The following is a 17443-nucleotide window of genomic DNA, read 5'->3' on the forward strand; positions in this document are numbered from 1 at the left end:
GTTGCGGGAAAAAAAAATGTAAATAAAAAAAAGCAGCGAATAAAAAATACCAGGAAAGCGCAAAACAGGAAAAAAAGAAAATATGAGCAAAGGACAGGTGGAGGAACAAGATTACATTGTTAAGAAAAAAACAAGGTTTTATTGTATATATCATGGCTGCAGTCACAGAGAGCAGTGAGCGAGAAATGGGAAGCACACTGGTCTGAGCAAATAGGGTTTGGGTGATGACCATTTCAACTTGTCTTTGGATAACTAGAGCAACCTGACATTACACAGAAAAAAGTTAGACAAGAATAATCTGTTCTAAAGCAAACTGAAAACACAGTGAACTAAAGCAAAACAGATAAGTATTGTTTAAAAGTCAAATTAACAACTAAAATATGATCAAACAGCAAGTGCTGGGTTAATATGTCCTTCCCCCATCCCCTTGTCCAGCGGTCCACTGATGTTTAAGCTCCGCAACTTCATGCAGGTAGGCATAGGGCAAGGGTCACTTTGATGAAACGGTGGGCTTTCAGCAAAGGAACACATCTCTTATCTGTTGCAAAGACATGTGCCGGCATGTTTTTCTGTGACTGACTGCAATCCGGTGCTGATTTCTTTTTTCAGAGTGATGAATGACGGGCAGACCGAACAAAGGTTTAGGCCTCACTGGGGTGGGCACCCCATCCTCCACCTTCCCCCCTCATGCCTCCTGCCAGGCTGTGGTGCTTTTAGCCAAAATTGTGTATCGCCAAGCGGAACATGTCATTGGTGCACACCCAGGCTTCATTAATGTTCTTCAGTATGAAGCTCTGATGAAATCCCATGATGGGGTCATCATCTGCCTGAAAGTGAACAGTTACAAGGTTAACTTAAGAGTTGGAAATGGGTTTACACTCCAAGAGCAACAAATACACAAACCATGTAACTCGAGAACCATATTTCACCTCTAGTAACTTGAACCTTGTTTGATATTAAAGGACCCAAGTTCAAGCTGAAGATACATTAAGATCATTCACAAGGTTATTGCCACCATAACAAACACTGAGTCCTATAACAACATCCTCAAGTCATAAACATACTGACTACCAAAGTGTTGGTACTTATTTGAGACTGATTTCCCAAAACTGACACACATGTTTATTCTCCCAAATAAATGAAAGACTTCCAGCTCATGGAGGGTGAATGATGGGCAAGTCTTCTGGTCAGAGCTTAATGTTCTGTTTTTTGAAAGATGCAACAAACATGACCCTCCTTGACTATTATATATTATAATGTATAGGGCTGGGCAAGTTAACGCGTTATTATAGGCTAGGTGCACGAAATACTCAGTGTGGGCCGTTTGTTTCCTGTTTAGCCAGGTGTATCTGAACCTGCCGCTATTCTGAATGTAATTAGCGTCTACACGGACCTGGTTGGGTGTTGCACCTAGTGAATCAGCGTTACGATAAAGAAAGACGTGTAGTAGACAGTAGATCTGTAGTAGATCTGAACCTGCCACTATTCTGAATGTAATTAGTGTCTACTACACGTCCTTCTTTATCGTAACGCTGATTCACTAGGTGCAACACCCAACCAGGTCTGTGTAGACGCTAATTACATTCAGAATAGCGGCAGGTTCAGATACACCTGGCTAAACAGGAAACAAACAGCCCACACTGAGCATTTTCGTGCACCTAGCCTATAGCGTTAATTCATCAATTATTTAATGCCGACAATTATTTTATCGCGCATTAACGCAGGTTTTATTATTTTGCTCAAAGGCTTTTATTTTGTTAAACTCTGCCGCGATAAACCATAGATATATATATCAGTCTCGTCGTCTACCGGATGGTAGTCCCATACATCACGCATGCTCAAACACAAACGGTTTACGGCAGAAGGTTCAAGAGCAAACTATCCAATACGCGCATGCTCATACACGGTTAACAGCATAAGGCTCAACGTCAACATATGGGGCTGGTCTTAATGCATAATACGGGTACATTAAATGTTATATTTAATTGTGTTGTAAACAGTTAACAGCATAAGGCTTTAGTCAACATATGGGGCTATTTTGTATTACTGTTAGTAGTAATGAATACACTGTTTAACTAATAATTCAATAAACATGGAGCTTAACATCATAAAGCTTGGTGGATTTGAAACGTAAACAAATGCGCTTGTCATTCCACCTCATGCCGTACACCACCATGCTAAGGACACTAAAGAAGGCTATCTGCTTAAATAAATGGTCATGTTTTGATAAAACTGGCTTTCGTCGTTTTCTTTCACAATTGAGTCGCTTTCTTCCATGATTGAAAATGGATATGTCGTTGTGACGCATGCGCGGCTTCAATGCCGACAGCAGACGACAGTGTCGCAAAGTGACGCATGCGCCATGTGCGCGACTACCATCGGGTAGAGCGTGATCGGGTAGTGCGCACTGCGCATGCGCGACTACCATCCACTAGATCAGTGGTTCCCAAACTTTTCTGGCAAACGGCACCCCTAAACATATCTCTCTCCATCCAAGGCACCCCTATTTTTTTTATTTTTATTTTTAAACTTTTTTCTCTCAACCTCCCTTGTATCATATTTGTACTTTATGCCATTTGATTTAACCTTGTGATATGTTGAATAGGCTATAACTGCTTTTATTATAGGCATTACATTGAGAAGGTGAGGTTTATCTAATTTTTGTTATATTCAAATGAACCACTCTCTTTAATTCAACTAATTTAATAGAACTTTTGAATAAATAGTTAACAGAATATGAACAGACAACGTCTGTCCCTGTCACAACTATATCACAGCCAAAATACGTATTGGTAATAATCAAGAAATTAGCTGTCAGTAACAAAACATATCAGGGACAAACCTTCAATATAAAGTTCACAAAAATATAGTTATACTCGTCTCCACAGACAACTTATCAACTTAATGGGACACATGTGACTGTCTCTGACTGCAGAGTTTGTTAATGCGAGGAGGGATTGTGAACAGTGCAACACGGAGGTCATCACCATCAGTGGACTCGTCTATTTGAAGCGCATATTCCCCCCTTAGCCGTAGTTCATTCAGTACAGATTCCATGTCCTCCGTCTTATAATCAATGCGACGTTTGATCGTGTTATCATCAGAGAGGGGGAATTTTTCTATTTATTTTGCGGCTTCTGGCCCTAGACTTACCTTCCCCATTTTTTTGCAGGCTGGTAATATGAACGATTCTGCTCAGTGTGTGGATTTTTAAATTTAGCAAGTAACTCGGCAACTAAAAAAAATAGCCTTTTGTGCCTTCTCAGACAAACGCACGATAGAAAGCATACGTTCGCTCTGTGTGGTATTCTGTGTTTTAAGTTTTTTGCAATATTCAATGTCTGTTCTGGTGTGTCGGGTGCTTGGTCTCCAGGTGCCTTGGCAACCTGGGCACCATGGCTGTGTCAAGCTAAAAAGGCACCGGATGCCTAAAAGAGCCCGGGTGATGTAATGTTGACTTTCGAACGACTCTTGAGTGACAGTTGCTATGCCAACGCCAATACGTCACCCAGGCTCTTTATCGCTCATAACGCGATTTACTTCAGAGCATATTGCATTGAACTTCGCTACCTGAGACCGGCTTGCTTGTATTTGACCTACAATAAACCAACCAAAACAACCATGTCCTTGATGTTTGACTTTGGTAGGAAAGTTGTTGATTCGCTAGTTTATAGGCTATAAATCAAATGTATGTATCAAAGTAAGCACATTCCATCAGCTAGCTAGCTCGTGCTAGTGTAACGAGCTATCTTGTTAGCTTGAAGCTATTCATCTGTTGTTGTGCTTAAATTAAGAAACTCCTTAATGTTTTGTGATTTTTAGACATATCTGACGGCACCCACAATTACATTGGAACAAAACAGGACATTGTTTACACAACATTTTACTAAAGAACAACGGGGTATTGCTAGCTTTGATATGCTAGCGGACATTGCTAACTTACAGAATACCATCAGGCAGGTGTAGCTAAAACTTTTTAGTCGCTTAATATTGTGCCTAAACGGACACTATCTACCCGACACTTTTTGGCTATCAGTCAGAGAGTCTCAAGAGTTGTTCGAAAGCCATCAGCTACTTTTTAGTCGCTTAATATTGTCGCAGAAAAGGAGGAATTGCTATTAGCAATAAAGATGCTAGCGGCGAAACCTGTTGATGAGTGCTTACTTACAAAAGACCGGCAGCCAATATTAAGCGGCTAAAAAGTATCTGATGGCTTTCGAACAACTCTTGAGACTCTCTGACTGATAGCTAAAAAGTGTCCAGATGCGTAGTGTCCGTTTAGGAACAATATTAAGCGACTAAAAAGTAGCTGATGGCTTTCGAACGACTCTTGAGACTTAAAGCTAATAAGCGGCCGGGGTACGCGGTGACCGGGTTACGTAATGCTAACGTTGACTTAGAAACTGTCACTCAAGAGTCAACATTACGTCACCCGGGCTCTTTTAGGCATCCGGTGCCTTCTTAGCTTGACAGCTGCATTAGCCAGCGTCTCCTTGCAGACCAGGCAAGCATACTGGTGTGGGGCAAGTTACCGCGCCACACCAAGTGAACCCATACTGGAGGTACGAGTCGTTATCGTTTCTCTTTGCTGAATTTGAATCCGATGTCTGATTCTGTGGATGTACTCTCTTTAAAAACGTATCCTTTGCGCCTACCTGCACTCCTCCACCTGCTGTCAATACGGAATAACGAACGAAGTCAACGAAAGAACTGTTGACGTTACGCCCTGAATCAACTGTAAACTGTAGCCTATTGTTGTTTGTGCTGCAAATCCAATTTTAATTGATATACTAACAATACAATTAATTTTTAAATTGATATTATGTTTTTTTTAATGTCATTAAATGATCAAGCCTTGGGCCATTCCGCGGCACCCCTGAGCATGCGTCACGGCACCCACTTTGAAAACCCCTGCGCTAGATGACTACCATCCGGCATCGACAGAACGTATGTCTATGGAGTCGAACGTCTGCAAATGGCGGCCATCTTGCCACAGTCAGGTACATGAACATTTTAAATAACCATATCTTGCTCAATTTTCAACCATTTTTTAAACGGTTTGGTTTGTTATAAACATCAGAGATGCAGTTTTGACACTGCATACTAATACATAAATTATAACCTTGGGTTTTCAAATTAAAACAACATTAAACAGAACAGATAGGTGCAATAAATACACACATGCACCAGGTATTTATGTAACTTCTGTTAAATCAGTATATAATCAATATACTCAGCATACAGAATGGCAACACGAGATACATGTATACTTTTATAATAGGAATATTACTTATATAATACAATGATTTGAATTATTACATGTTTAGTTTACACAAGTTATAATTCTGTAGCAGTAATTGCTACTATATAAAATACTGATAAGTGTTTGCACAACAAATGTTATGACTCTTTAGTTCATATGGTAGTACATTTAAAATAACAGTGTCAAGTTCTAGGAATTGACAAACTGCACTGAAAGTGTTTTCTGGTTTTTCGCTCTAACAGGGACATTTGGTACTGAATATAGACTGGTTAGGCTCCTTTCTGATGAAAGTAAAATGCTGTTACCTCCGAAATTGCCTGTTTTAAATGATATGTGACCAGGCATGGCTAAACCAGCCACAAGTCTCCCCAGAGACATTTTGAGATTTGAGATATTCACATATTCTGAAAGTGTGGGTTTAAAGCTATCCAATGATGTCTCACTCATGTAGATCTGATAATATTTGTCTAAGTTGTGATCATTTGAATGTATACCCCTCAGAAAAGCCTTTGCTGAGAAAAAGGACCTCTAATTTTTCCAAATTGCCACCTCACCTTGGACAAAGGGAAGACAGTTGTGATCATTTGCATCTCAGTGAGATTAGCCCTCCTCTACAGATGTCACACTGACATCTGGTATCTGTAGCCCTTACCCCTATAGGTGTCACTGAAGCGTCGTGCACACGAAGTCTAGTTTGTTTGCATCCGATCTGTTCATAATACCAATAGCCCTATCATCAAGACGAACACTCTCTATCCGCACACGGTTTCCGCAACGATTGAAGTCTGGGGTAGAAAGTGAGTAGATTTGAATCGGTACGGGGGCTGGTGTTCGTCTGCACGGTTTCACGCAACCTGATGACGTCATTGCCCCATGTGATCTTTTCGCGATCTCCAACCACTATATATACAACTTGTTCTCCCTCAAAATCTCACTCGTGGTGGGCCTCGAATTCACTAACATTAACCCAGTCTTCTGATCTTTGATTAGCCTCCTATCTTTATCTAATTCTTCTTATTCAGACGTAACATAACTTTCATGACCACAAATATAAATTGGCCAGCGATTTAATTTGCTTTTTTATTCATAAATGTATGTAAGATGGACGGAGCAAAGCATCATGGGAAATGGGATGACAGACATGTCATGTTGTACTGTTCCAAACTCTTTATTATCAATAGAAAAAATAATTCATTTTCGCATATCCTTTAGTCTAACCACTGATTTTATTAACCATCATAATGTAATGTTGTTAATTGGAGCTTGAATGTCTTGTGTAATGTGTTTATCCTCGTGCTTTTTAGACTCTTCTTCTAGGTTTTTCACGTTTTTTTCAGTTGTGTAAAGCGCCACCCACAGGCGTGAGGCATGTACTACAGCCCGTTCAACACAATCTGGTGGCTCTGTTTTTACGCAAATCTCTCGTTGCCAGCCTCCGTATTTACGAAATTAAAAGATTCCATTGGTGTGAAAAGTAAATCCTGGAGGCCCTAGACTTCGTGTGCATATGACCTAAAGACTCAATAATTTTAGTGTTGTTAATTATGTAGTGTTATTTTCATTAGGACTTGAATCAGAATTAGAAGGTACTAAAATGGAAATGCTTTTATTACAAAAGATATTGAATAGCATGCATTAATACACAGGATAAAATGTTACAATCCCATAATCCAAGGTATAAACCAGTACTGCGAAATGGAAATCAAAATGAATCCAATACACTAGACAATAAGAATAAAGATACAATTACAAAGATTTTGTGTTTGATAATATCAGTCAGGTTGTTTTTGCCAATTCTGAAAAGGGAAACAAATAAGTTTCACATCATGGGTCATGCTAACAGGCACCGTCACCTGACTGTATTTAGCTTGCCGCTAGGGCTGCCGCGATTAGTCGATGTGATCGACGAAGTCAACGGTAAAAATGCGTCGGCATCAATAATTTAAGTCGATGCATCTTTTTTTTTAATTAATTGACCTTTTCAATTTCTAAAACGCTTCAGTTCAGTGTGACGAATGTGCGTCTTCCGTATCACTACGTAATTGCTGCGTGCCTGACGTCAGTCTTTTTTAGCACCAGTCATTGGTCGCGTTCAGTCAACGCTTCAGTTTCTGAAAAATCATAGCGGCAGCGGTGGTCTCTAAGCACCTTTCTCAGTGCTCCAAACTTTGCAACAGCGGAGGCAATGCAATGTTCGATGAGCTTCTTGAGTTCATTAGATGATAGCATGGTGCCAAGATAGTTAAGCTCTGTACTGTTCACAATATATGACTCTTCAAGCTTGACCTGATAGTGTGTAATCAGCATTTCCATTGAAGACCATAGTTTCTGTTTTCTTACGGCTGAACGTGAAACCGAAACTTGTGAACGTATTCTCCGTTATTACTAAACCTTGCTATAAAGCCTCTTTTGCTGAAAACATGAGCACCGCATCATCGCATACAGGATGGTTTACCATACACGTTCATGTTCCTGGATGTCTTGAGCGCTGTTCCCTGTTGGTTACCTCTGTTTTGATACTCGTACATCACACCTAATTACCTCCAGCAAGGAGGTTATGCGATCGGGTCCGTTAATTAATTAATGTATTTGTTCGTCTGTTTGTCTGACTGTGGACAAGATTTCTCAGAAACTACTGGGCGGATCTTTCTGAAATTTTCACAAGAGGTGGATATTGGTCCTGGGACATCCTCATTAAAATTTCAGGAATCACGTACAGTGACAACGTATCACATACGTTTAGTTAGTCTCGGACATGTTAGGATCAATATCGTATTGGGACATTGAGAGAATGATCGTGTATTAGTCTAAACATCATTCCTTGTTTTTACAAATAACATCATAGGGATTTTTCACGAACCAAAATCCTCACCCATACTACAATGTGTATCATTCGCCCCGAGAGATAGATCTTGCTTTACTATCAACGTCAACCCTTGCTGGAGGTCAGAAATCTCGGATTGCTATTGTTCTTCTCCATAGTTTTGCACTTTAATATGTCAGCTTTTGTTTACATTTTGTTTTGTGCTGCATACACATCTCTAACTGACATGTTAATATTTAAGTTACATTTTGAGCTGGACACACTTACACTTTAAACATGTTGCACGCCACTTTTACTTTTTTTAGGGGTTTAATAGAAATAACCTTTATTTTGGAGTTGCGCTGCTGACGTATAACAAGTCCTCTTTTTTTATCATGTTGGGAGTTGCTAGTTTAAACTTGCAGTTTTGCACTTTAATATGTCAGCCTTTGTTTACATTTTGTTTTGGGCTGCATTATGTAAAAATAAAATGAATGAACTGAGCTAAAATGGTGAATTTTTTATTTATTTTTTATTTGGGAGGGAAATGAATCGTTTAGATGAATCGACTAATCGATAAAATAGTCTATAGATTAATTGATAGAAAAATAGTCGTTAGTGGCAGCCCTACCTGCCGCTAACACTAACTGAAAACACATTGGAAGTTGGAACACAAAGTGGCTAGGTAGCTGGCTGCTAATAAGTAACATAAGTAACACATCACCAGTAATGAATCAAGTGTACTGATATTAAATGTACTACTAAATGTACTACTAACATGCCATTCCCAAAATAAAGCCAGTGACATGATGGTTAACGATTAACGAGTTAACGATGGATACCGACACTTAGCATACCTAGCTAGGTAGCATTACCATTGGATTTGAATGCCAGTTATGCTAGCTCTGGCTATCCAGACAAAGGAGCCTTGTTTCTGGACACGTTTCACTTGACGAGCGGGGGCACTACAGTCATCTGGAAAGTTTAAAATGATACTAAACGAAGGGAAATCTACTGTATGGAGATATTTCTGCTAAGTAGACAATGCAGATTGCAATAGGCTGGTGGATATGTCCCATGTAAGAAGTGTGAAGTTTTTATGAAATATGATTGATGCAACTCTCGCGCTCCACAACAACGTGGATAAACCTCGCTGGTTGTATGTAGATAGTTTTCAGAACGAACGTCTGCGTGCCAAAAGATCTTCAATGGTAAGACTTGTCTGTTGAGCCTCTGTTGGTGTCTCATAAAACGTGAGTTTAATTAAAGCATAACGTGTGTAATGTGTAGCTATTTCATTCCGTTTGTTAACCTTTCCTGCTGTCTGTCTCTGAACGTAGAGATTGCAGGGGAGTAAAATGCTCCTATGCCGAAGCAGATTACATGTTTTTAACTTCGGGGTTAAAAATTCCCTTTCCTTTACGTCTGCTGATGGCTTTTTGGTGGATGTAGTCATCTCCGAAGTAACTACTGAACGTCTGTTTGCCTCAAGATGAACAATGATTCGCATGTCCTGCCACGCTCTCAGCTGCTAGAGAATCACTCCGTAACTTGTACATAAGCTCTGGAGAAAGTTTGTTGCTACACGAATGTCTCCCGAGGAGAGAGTTCTCCTTTCCTCTTGTGTTGCATTTGCAGTCAGGATTTTGTGGCCAGTTTTTCTTCTTTTTCATAACGAACAGGATACCATTCATGTCCTGGCAGTGGCAATAAGCTTCAATTTTGTATTTGCTTTGATAACATTGTTTAAATTGAGATTTACACTGAATATTTTATTTACCTGATGTTAAAAGTGTTTGCACAACAAACGTTATGGCATTTTCGTTCATATGGCAGAACATTTAAAATAAAAGTGCGCTGTACACTACTTTTGGATTAATTATCGGATTTTGCAGAATTATCAGAAATGCGATTAATCGCAATTAATCAGGGAAATGATGAGATTAATCGTACATTTTAATAGTTGCCCAGCCCTAATAATATATTGAGGTCACAGGCCCATACCGCCTTGCCCAAGGGACGCATGCACTCTTAATAATTTCAAAACCTAAGGGCATGCAGTGTTACAAGAAAAATTGATATACATTTGCCTACTGGCAATTTGACACATACTTTCTGTCATATCTGAATGTGAATTATAATAGGTGATTAGCAAAATCTATGTTAAGGATAAGAAATATATAAAAACATTGTCAAAAGACCCTGTGCAGTCTTGTTGCCTTGTAACTGTATGTCTGTTTGAAATGTTTATCTCCTGTACAGTAATTTGCACAAAACATGCATAAATATGTCTCGAGACAACCATATTGTAAAATTCATAAATTCTGGCTTAAAGTACAGAAGAATGCAGAAATTAGGGGTGCTTAAGCTGGTAGCCATATTAGCGTTTGTTTTCAATCAGCTTCTAGTCAATAATTTCAATGAGTTGTCCCCATACTATGAACGCTAATCACGTAGTGACAAAGACATGTCTGGCCCCGCAAGACCGAATGAGTTGGTCAATATTCACAATCCACAACAATTCAATTGTCATAATACAGATGACAATGTAATTTAATTTTCATTTTAGGGGCTGACAAACATCTGAAATAAAAACCTTTCAAATGTGTCATGGGTTGTGAACCCTATTTCATGTTAGCATCAGCTCTGTCAACTGGTTGTTCGAAGAACCCTGGATGCAAAACCTAGAAAGGTGTCAGTAACTGTTTCATCTATACATACAAACACACAGATGCCACTCACTTTTAGTTGTCCTACTACCATAGCCATTATACAGCTGTCAGGAGTGGGTTGGTGGTCTTGTGCAGTTATGCTGTGAGCGATTTTTTGGAAAGGCAAACTCTGCAAAAACAAACAAACAAAAATGAATGTCGACTGTTAACAAAGTATTCTCAAGATCTAATTTACATAGCAAGGAATTTAAAACAGCATGCCATGATTTTGACAGACTTACAGAGAGCTTCTCGACAATTGCTGCTTTCCCTTGGAATTGCTGTCCCTCCCACGTAAGGCATGATGCATCAATCTACAAAAGATAAGCAACAACAGGAATGCTGGATGAGCCAATTGCAGCACAAATAGCCATATTAGCTTTGAGGGCATGTGATGGTCAAGATGACAACAACCACTCAGTACCTGCTATCTGGGATGGTAACTGTGGAAAGGCCTATTGCAGCTTTAAGTCACAATGAATAAAATCCATCTTTAGGTGGGGAGCGCAAGAGTCACACAGAAAGGCAAGCAGGCAGAGATGTGCTGAATGCCAGTAGATTATGCTTTGTACTGCTTTGTTTCTAAAGAGATAGCTCCCCATGTTTTGCTGCTACAATAAAAAAAAGTGCTGTTAGCATTTTGTGTGTGACGCAAAGGAGATGGACACCAGTGTGGTCACTGTTCATCCCTGGATAAGGGACCCTGCAGGCCAAAAAAGTTCCTCAGTTGAACGCTTGTCAAAACTGGTTTGTTACTTTAAAGGGCATCTAGGGGTATGTTCTGAAAGACATAAACCAAGGAAAATTTTGAGTTTGACTGCTGAAACAAGACCTACTGAGACATTTTTAACTATGGCCCTGTCCACACAACAACGGAATGTTTTGAAAACAACGTTTTTCCAATTTTAAACGCAAAAACGAGTGACAAAGCTGTTGCCACCTCGGCCATTTAAAAAATCACATTACTTACGTGGCCTATGCTGCAAGTTATATCCTACAACTAAACAAGATTATCAAAGCAATGGTACAACGACACGAGATACATCCTATAAACAGTTTACTCTTCAACATCAGCAAAACGTGGTCGAATTTCCCCACTGAAGATGTGGTGAAGGCTTTGGTGGGCGGAGCCTAGACTGAAGCTTCACAGAGAATGAAACGAGATTGGATAAAGTGGGGCTGTGTCAAAAATCTCAGGTTTCATCTGTACACATGGCAATGTAAGATTTGCGTTTACCACTCTGGCACTTCTTTTCAAAAGTATGCTGTGGCACGTCGTAGTCGTGTGGACGCTAGTCCAAAACACAGCAGAGTTTTTCAGTTTATATCTTTGTCGTGTGGACAGGGCCTAAAACAAACACTTGTGTGAGCATTATTAGTTAATCTTGTTGGTATTACAAGACATTACTGAAAACTAGTTTTTTATTTAGGAAGACAATTGTGCGTCTCCCTCAATGATTATGTGGACAAAATGGATGAAAGGAGAAGAAAATGGCACAGAAAGCTGTTGAGTGAAAAATGAATCAGTAAAATGTTTTAAGTACACAAAGGGAAAGGTATCTTCTGAAACACAACACTCAGAAATAAATATCCAAACTCACATATATTGCTCCGAGCTGGGTCCTGTCTGTGTCAAATAGCTGATAGTAGTGCTGGACAAAGCTGGATCCTATTTGTTCCCAAATTGGCTTGTCTCCCATTCTGATTCACCCACAAACAGGCACTGACAGGCAAGAGAGAATACATGAGCAAGCACTTAACATGCAGATGCAGTACATCAGCATGTGCAGCAGTTAATTCTCACTCATTTTATGAAGTAAACAAAAAAAAAGACATACAATTATTACCCACCACCCATCTCTGTGGCAGTGTTCAACACACCTATTTGCCCAACTTGATTTCCATTCATGGTACAGTGTCAGCAACTGTGGAATGTCATTTCATCTTGCTTTACACTTGCCACACCCTAATGCCTCGGTTTGAATATTCTTATAAATACCGCGGGAAAAGGCCGCTTTTTAAGAGTTAATAATAATTAATCTGTTTTATAAACGTAATTGGGTTAGCAAATTTGAAAGGTGTCATTCCCACCTCCACACATGGTTATTTGGGCAGACATACTTGGCCATTACTACAATAAAACGGTGGCATTGTATGTTGTTTTCATCCAAATGTTAAGTAACGTTAACCAACTTTTAAGTATTTGAACCGTGACCAGGTCATGTGTGTCTCCTGCGACTCCGCTGAGCACTCAGTTAAACTGATACACACCAGAACTTTCCTCAGACATATCTGGATGAACGCTATGAAAGGGAGTCATTACATAAAGCTTCATAGAAACTTAAATCTGGCCATCAAGCCGGATTATCACAACACATCAGATGAATTGCAACTGCATTTGCGAATGATTTAACCTAACGTCCCGATTCAGTCGTCCAGTCTGCTAACTTAGTTTAGCTAACACATTCGAATTAGCTAACTAACGCCAACACAAGCGTAAGTGGATTTGGTCAGCAAGGAAATCATGATGGGCTCATGACTGTTTTGCAACCCTGTTCGAACATACTTTTACTGTACTAGAACAGTCTGTCTTCTAAGTAACATACAGGGACAACCACAAGGCATTACTAACTGCACTTGCTAGAGCTATCTAGCTTGACTTACGTGCAGGCCGCTCTTATTTGTTGGCTGTATTGATTGCTAGCTAGTTAGCTTGCCATGAACGTTAGCTAAACTCAGATAGTGAAGGAACTGGCTATATAGATACAAACTGTTCAGCTTGTAGCAACTGGGCGCAAGGACCATTTCAGCCACACTGATATCTTTCAAGAGCCAGACATAGCCAAAATATCTAACATTGTCTTTGCATTACATGCGGGCGAATATTCACATTGGCCACTACAGCTAACTAGCAACAGAGCTAGCTAGCTACTTAAATTCTGTGTGAAAGTGACGGGCTTAAACTCTTGAGAAATGAATGTTTTAACCCGATCATTTAACTGAAATAAAGACTTAAGATGGAGAAGGTCACATGTTATTATTTTTTATAAATACAATATGAGAACAAGAACCACTGAATAGCACGTGCTTTAGTTCCATTCTAAAAATACTCCGCCATGTACGGACAGTCTGTATATCGGACTGCATCAGGTTCAGTAACGGGGCCCATACGTCCCCTCGTACAACATAGGCGTGTCCAAGCATTTCTGCCGGACTGCCGCCTGTCAAAAAAAGGCACATTTATGCATTATCCCTTGGCTGTAATGGTGGTCTGTTAAACACAGCACGTAAGGACCCCGAAAGAAAACAAACCGCTCCAATTTAGCCCTTAAGGTTACAACTAGCAGTGAATTACCTACCTCTGTGAGCCCTAAACCGTTTCACCGGTTCCCAGTTATGGCGATCCAGAGCGCGGCCGTAAGGTTGAGCCGCCTCCTGCGTTCAGAGCATGCTCAGAACAATAAAACTACACGACACAGATACTGGGAAATGGAGTCTTTCTGCCCAGAACTTGCGATCAAGCGGGAAAAGAAAAGAAGCTGCAGGTTTTGGAAGGTATCCCAATGGAAGATACAAAATGTGTGCAAGTGGTGCAAACTTGATCTGATACCAATGTAGGATTACCTACCACGGTAAACGTTACACATCTTGAAGGTCAGTTTGCGCTTATGAAAAGTTTGAATTTATGTTGAGATCCATGCTGATAGCTTACATAGGAAACGTTTCTTGGCTACTTTGTTGATCTCATTAAAACATCAACTAGGCCTATATTTTGAGCGTCTTTACACCAGACACCACTTCCCGAATCCTTCAATAGATTAACCATATGAAGTATAAAGCCTGTTAGGCCCTTTTGGTCAGTTTGGACCACTAAAGGGGAAATAGGTTAGAAATGTCAGATTTTCGTTAGCGTTCACTGACAATCTGGTACTTTGAAAGTAGCCTACAATCCCGCATCAATCTAAACTTAATTTGAGTAACTGCTTATTTGATGGTATCTTAAAGTTTAGAAAACCAATGGGCCTATTATATAACCAACTCTGTGTCCAAGTGGTTGGTGTAATGAGATTCCTTTCTGTTTCAAGTTAAGTCCTGCTTGTCCTCCGAAATTAAATATTACCGCACAAATGCACGAGCTGTCGCATATTTATGACTTTACTTCCATTAGCCTATTCCAAATGTCCAAAGATTTATTTTGTAATGATGATCCAAGTGAACAAACATCACCACATCAACTTGATAGAATACTGATGATGGTATGCAAGTCATTCAAACATAAAAATTGTTCACAGTGTTTTTTCACAATGTCAAACCTTTCATAGTCCTGTACTCCTTCAGACATTCAATCTCCAGCTGCGTCACATGTGTCTACTCAATATTCAACCACAGTTTGAATGGATACAGAAGATGAACCTTAAATTTTATATTAAAGAGGTTTACTATTTATTTACAGTCCTAAGTAATCTTCAAAGCCAGGAAGACTAAAGAAAGACTAAGTCATCTGTTTTACTGTGAAAAGGTGGAAATGTAGATACAGTTTATATACAAAAAAATATTTGTATAGGCCTAACTAGGCAAGCAGGTGAGACTACCAGTGGTCATTTATTATTCTGTTAAAGCAAAGTGATGGTATGCATCATCTCCTTACAGGGTTTGTTAAGATTTACAAATAAGCTTTGCATTGCTGTTATCTCAGTATTCACATGAGCTACTGCTGATCTGGTCACAATCATACGTTATGGTCCTGGCCCAACTTAACAGTTCCAGATAACATATAATGCAGGAAAAAATGGGTTTAGCGGTGTTAGGCTAATTAAGAGCTGCTTTATAGAATCACACATGTTGTGTCAATAGGCCAAAATGTGTAATGTATAGCCTAAAGAATTAGATAAAGAAAAATATGTCTGTTTATCTAACAGAATAAATATATCTGAAGCACAAACCCGGATCAGGCAAGAACAATTTGTTTTTTAATGTGTAGTATCTAATTAAGCACAGCAACTCAGAATCTGTTGAATTATGTCTATTGATGAATTTTGATTAATTCTCATCTATTACACCTCCTGTTCAGACAAATGCATACAATCTAAAATATACATGTCCCTATGTAGTCTCATATCAAGTTCTTAAGTAATAGGAAGCCTGTGGCTTCAACATGCTGTCACTTGCATTCAACCCCAAATTTGTAAGATGGGATGCAATTTATTTCTTTTTAGGAAAAGAGGGAAATGACAAACTGGTGGCCAAACATTTCAAGCAAATGCCTTGAGTCATTTCCAAGTGGAATGATAAATCCATGCTTTCAAACACCCTTGAAAGCCATATCAAACTGCAAAACAGTCTTGGTTCATCCCTGAAGGAAGTTTTGACTAATGTCAATATGTTCTTGTATTCTAGTCACACAAAGTACACTCAAAAGCCAAATATAAAATGGACTACTTATTAAGTCTAAGGAGATTTGCACAGACACATAACAAACAATACCAATTAGTTCTGTTAGTTTCAGTTCGTTTGGTGGCGAAAGCTGTGATCTGATATATTCAAAAATCTGCAGCAAAACAGTCTACCTTAATGTACAGCAAAGCCTTTTCTGAAGAAGAAAATATGCCATTAAATCATATCAAAATAACAATATCAATACGCAAGAGTTTGTTGAAAATTTGTTATAGGAGAACGTCAATCTCGTAGGGTTTCTGAGCGAAGCATTTGGACAGCAATCCATCCCTCTCTCTGATCTCTTCCATTAGCTTGGCCTCGGAGACTTTTAAATGATGAAGGGTGTTTTTCAGCTCCTTCATTTTTACTTCCATCAGAGCGATGATGTCCCGCTGCTCATTCAGCTTTCGCAACAGGTCAGTAGAAGTTGCACCACAGGGTAGAGAATATGCGTGGTCCAAGGCGCTCACCGTGCCCACGTCAAATGTGTTGCGAATCGATGCGCCTTTGGCAGCACTTAGTGCAGTTTCTACCAACTGAAGGTTCATGTCGTCAGACACCGTAGCTGAGCAGGATACCATTGTAGTTACACAACTTTCGTCGGTCTGCACGGTAAGGTCCACCGGTTTCGTATCATGCCCATTTTGCCCATCCTGCTCTTCTGTACTGGTAAATCGCGTTACACCGTCTGCAGGTGTAGAGCCGAGACTGGTGACCGAGGGCAAACCGGGTGTTTTCCTACCTCTGCCCCTTCCTCTTCGGCTCCTTTTCTCATTCACGCCCCGAAGTGGAAATATAGTTGGGATTCGAATTGTGTACGTTTTTCTACCACCAGCAAAGTGTTCACTACACACTCGATGGCCCGTGGTGGGCTGGAAGGTACTAAAGCACCCTTTAACCCCGCTCCTGGAGATGTTCTTTAGCCAAATCTCTCTCTGTGTGGTATCCTTTGGAAATGTGTAAAAGCGGAGATCACGGTCACGTTGGGAGTTGTTGTAACAGCCAGGCACGCAGCACGTAAATCCAGGCATGCTTATTTAATACTTTCAACGATGTTCAAGGTTATTTTTTTGCGAAGTTCGGCTTCAATTTGTTTTTCTTCTCACCGTCGCGCTTCTTAACACGCCAAGCAGTCTCAGAGCGGAACTACACGTCCCACAATGCTTACGACTTCCTGTTTAGATTTCTAACCGTTGTTCGAAATCGAAATTTAGGGCACGATTGTTTTTC

General features: G+C 39.8%; 2 protein-coding genes across 2 annotated transcripts; both read right to left on the minus strand.

The window, feature by feature from the left end:
• Window positions 1-111: 111 nt before the first annotated feature.
• On the minus strand, window positions 112-14199 carry nutf2 (nuclear transport factor 2). The gene is made up of 5 exons (XM_080842423.1): window positions 14137-14199; window positions 12379-12500; window positions 11020-11091; window positions 10809-10907; window positions 112-827 (listed from the first exon to the last, which is right to left on the minus strand). The coding sequence occupies exons 2-5, from the start codon at window positions 12475-12477 to the stop codon at window positions 714-716; spliced, it is 384 nt and encodes a 127-aa protein (XP_080698549.1). The 5' UTR covers window positions 12478-12500; window positions 14137-14199; the 3' UTR covers window positions 112-713.
• Window positions 14200-16297: 2098 nt separating this feature from the next.
• LOC308367641 (THAP domain-containing protein 11-like) lies at window positions 16298-17312 on the minus strand. Its single transcript, XM_080841613.1, has one exon. The coding sequence runs from the start codon at window positions 17242-17244 to the stop codon at window positions 16441-16443; it is 804 nt and encodes a 267-aa protein (XP_080697739.1). The 5' UTR covers window positions 17245-17312; the 3' UTR covers window positions 16298-16440.
• Window positions 17313-17443: the final 131 nt, after the last annotated feature.

The sequence above is a fragment of the Sprattus sprattus genome, assembly GCF_963457725.1.
Source record: "Sprattus sprattus genome assembly, chromosome: 7".
NCBI classification, from domain to species: Eukaryota; Metazoa; Chordata; class Actinopteri; order Clupeiformes; family Clupeidae; genus Sprattus; species Sprattus sprattus.